General features: G+C 41.3%; 1 protein-coding gene across 1 annotated transcript in view; it reads right to left on the reverse strand.

Moving 5' to 3' along the window:
* Positions 1–2,426: 2,426 nt before the first annotated feature.
* Positions 2,427–3,144, reverse strand: part of LOC115537605 (coagulation factor XIII A chain) — a 16,231-nt gene continuing 15,513 nt past the window's right edge. The window contains exon 18 of the mRNA XM_030349626.1: positions 2,427–3,040. Within this exon, the coding sequence (XP_030205486.1) occupies positions 2,987–3,040 (54 nt within the window). The 3' untranslated portion in view covers positions 2,427–2,986. The remainder of the gene's footprint in view (positions 3,041–3,144) is intronic.

Consider the following 3,144-nt stretch of genomic DNA (forward strand, 5'->3'; position numbering starts at 1 on the left):
GTGCGTGTGTGCGTGTGTGTGTGTGTGTGTGTGTGTGTGTGTGTGTGTGTGTGTGTGTGTGTGTGTGTGTGTGTGTGTGTGTGTTTCACACAAATGGGGTATATGTATTACCAAACCCATGCAGGGATGCTGATAGGATAGATACAGTTACCATGACACCTCACCTGTTGTTTGGTGGTGGGGGGGGGGGCAGGACATCTGTTGCACACACACACACACACACACACACACACACACAAACACACACACACACACACACACACACACACACACACATACACACATACGCAAATACACATACACAGTATCACACCAGGTCAGGTAGAGTTAGTATCAGGATGTTGTGGCTCTGACCTTTGACCTAGCGTAGATACTGGCAATAAGTAATCCCGAAGTGAAGCTAACCGGGCCACACAGCCACAGGGAGCAGTGTAAATGTGAATACATATCACCTGATAGCCATGCAGCATAAGTGCCCAGAAAGCACCACAAGCTACTGACAACCCATCTGCAGCACACACATAAGCTCGCCGCGCTATCGCGTGCTATTGTCAACACGTGTTGATTCCGCCTTATATCAGAGTTATTGGCAACACGCTCTCAGTAGGCCAGCGTCAGCAACTAAATTTAAACCCTGAGTGTTGACGGGCAAATCAGTGGGAACCGGACACTCCAATAAGTTTGCAAGCTGTTGTTGGACCAATGAGAAAAAACACAATGTATCGGCGTTGGAGACGCAGAGCTGTTTGAATAGAATCAGACCTGCATTGAAAAGACAAGGCATTGGGTTATTTCTGATCTTGGCAGATGAGCTGAAATGTTAATGACTATAGGAATCACAGGCCTATTCACATGGTTTAACAAATGGGAGATTCCCAGCAGGACCGGAGTAGGGCTATTTAACTATTGGTTAATGCACAACAAAACTACTGAGACCCAATGGGAGCTGCGCAACTGCAGGCTTCTAATATTAGCTACTGGAAGCTGCCCAGTACAAACAGTTACCATTGGGCAATGTGAGGGAAGAGATCTGAACCTTCCTGTAGTAGCCTTCTTCAGGTGTGCCTTTTTAAACCAGATAGGCCCTAATTTTCTCCCCTTTTAAGGAAAACTAGAACTGGAAGGGAAACTGATCAATGTCCCGAAAAAAGAATGACCTGTTTTTCAGAGGCTTCGTTAAATTATATTTTCAAAATGAAGCCACGGAAAGGTTTAAAGTCCTGAGTGACGAGCAATTATTTTGTGTGACTAGTGTTTTTTTGTAGTCCAATTTGGTCCTCCATTGACTCTAGGGCATGAAGTTACTGTAAACGGCGGGGTCCCTCTTGTGGCAGGATAAAAAACTGCATCTCCGACAGCCAAGCGCATAGTCATCAATGGTTGTCTCTGTTTGGTCTCGGTCTAAAATCGAATCAACGTTTTAGCTTATTATTCATTAAGTAGACTAGAAGGACTTTATTTGCTCAAACTCACGTGGTCGGTGTCAGAATGATGCATACAGCTACTGTTCCTTAAAGACCGACTTAAGGCTTCTGATTTAAATTCTCCCAATAAGTTGTATTATATTATTATCAAGAGATGTCACGCATTAACAGATGATTTTATTTGTTAATGTTTGCCTCGAAAGTGCATGAATCATTGATCAAGGTAGGCTACGGAGCACTCTCACCCATGCAGAGCAACTTTGACGCAACTTTGAATGGATTTTTACAAAATGTTCTGACTCAGAAATATATCAAGAATTTTTTTAAACACATTTTGATACATTTATGCCTGATACTTTTTGAAAGTGATTATTTCACCTATCGGCCGCCAGGGGGCGGACAGGTGAACAAAGTGGGCGCAACAAAATTGTGAGAATAATTACGTTAAAGGGGACATATTATACCACCATTGTTGGGAAGGATAATCTTATAATATATCCAGTTAGAGAATACAGAATACATGCCCAACATTTTAAGAAAGCACGAATAAACTGCTGAAACAGAAGTATCGTCATGTAATCCATTGATTTCAACAATGTAATTGTATTCTAAATACCAACTATTCAAATTGTAACTGTAGCGGAATACAGTTAGCTATAATTTGTATTCTGAATACGTAACGCCGGTACATGTTTTCCGTTACTCCCCAACACTGTATACCACCAGGTGTGAGTGTGATTAGTAGATAGATAGTGATAGATGAGCAACGTTTACTTCAGTCCACTGGGTAAGCTGGTAAACGGATCCATCCAGCACAGATCTCGGTGGACACGCCCACTAGTGATGTCATATAGGGCAGATTTTCGAAACGGCTTGTAAAGCTAATCACACTCACACCTGGTGGTATAATATGTCCCCTTTAAATGGGTCTTTACAAGTCTTGCCTGGACCTAGTTCTTTGTCTGTGTCGAACCTTTGTAAAATATGCACAGTGCTACCACATTTGGTTTTGATGATGCTTTATTGTAAGTAGTTTGCAACGCATAGATTCAATATTATTTTTTGCAGAGTACAGATGAAAGCCCTAAACACAGAGTTTTGTATAACAGCAAAAAACCAAGACTCTCATGGTAGATCAATTCATTCATGGCGATACTTCTCAAACAGGATACAGTTTGATGAAATGTATTTCAGTCCAGTTAAAGCAAATGGTCTCATTCTTTCAAGTTATAATGAATAAACAGGAACAGTTGGAGAGTTACAAAAAAGCAACGGTTGGAAGTACAAATAACAAATTATTCATTTATTGATTAACATATTTATAAAAGAGATCAGAGATAACTGTTAAATGACAGTGTAGTAATATCATCGAAATACTTTGAATCTGATCACTGTGGGTACACAAAAAAAAAAAGGACCAGATCGGACTCTATGTTGTGTAAGTGCAAGAAGTAAAGGAATCAATTTAAACCAATCACCAAGTTTTCCCAACCCACGTCAACAGTGGTTGATGGTGTTTGGTGAAGGCTTGGCAGAGAAGCGCTGGCTCGTGGGCCGCTGGGCTAGGCTCCTGCCATGCGGGGGGGATTGATGTAGATGGAGTCCATGCCCCACACCTGTGAGAGGACACATTTGTAATTCTATTGTAATTGGTTCTAATGCATTCAAATCTGACGTAAACATTCTAAATATCCGTCTCCATTTTTAACAGCACTTTAAA

Source organism: Gadus morhua, chromosome 23 (genome assembly GCF_902167405.1).
Source record: "Gadus morhua chromosome 23, gadMor3.0, whole genome shotgun sequence".
NCBI classification, from domain to species: domain Eukaryota; kingdom Metazoa; phylum Chordata; class Actinopteri; order Gadiformes; family Gadidae; genus Gadus; species Gadus morhua.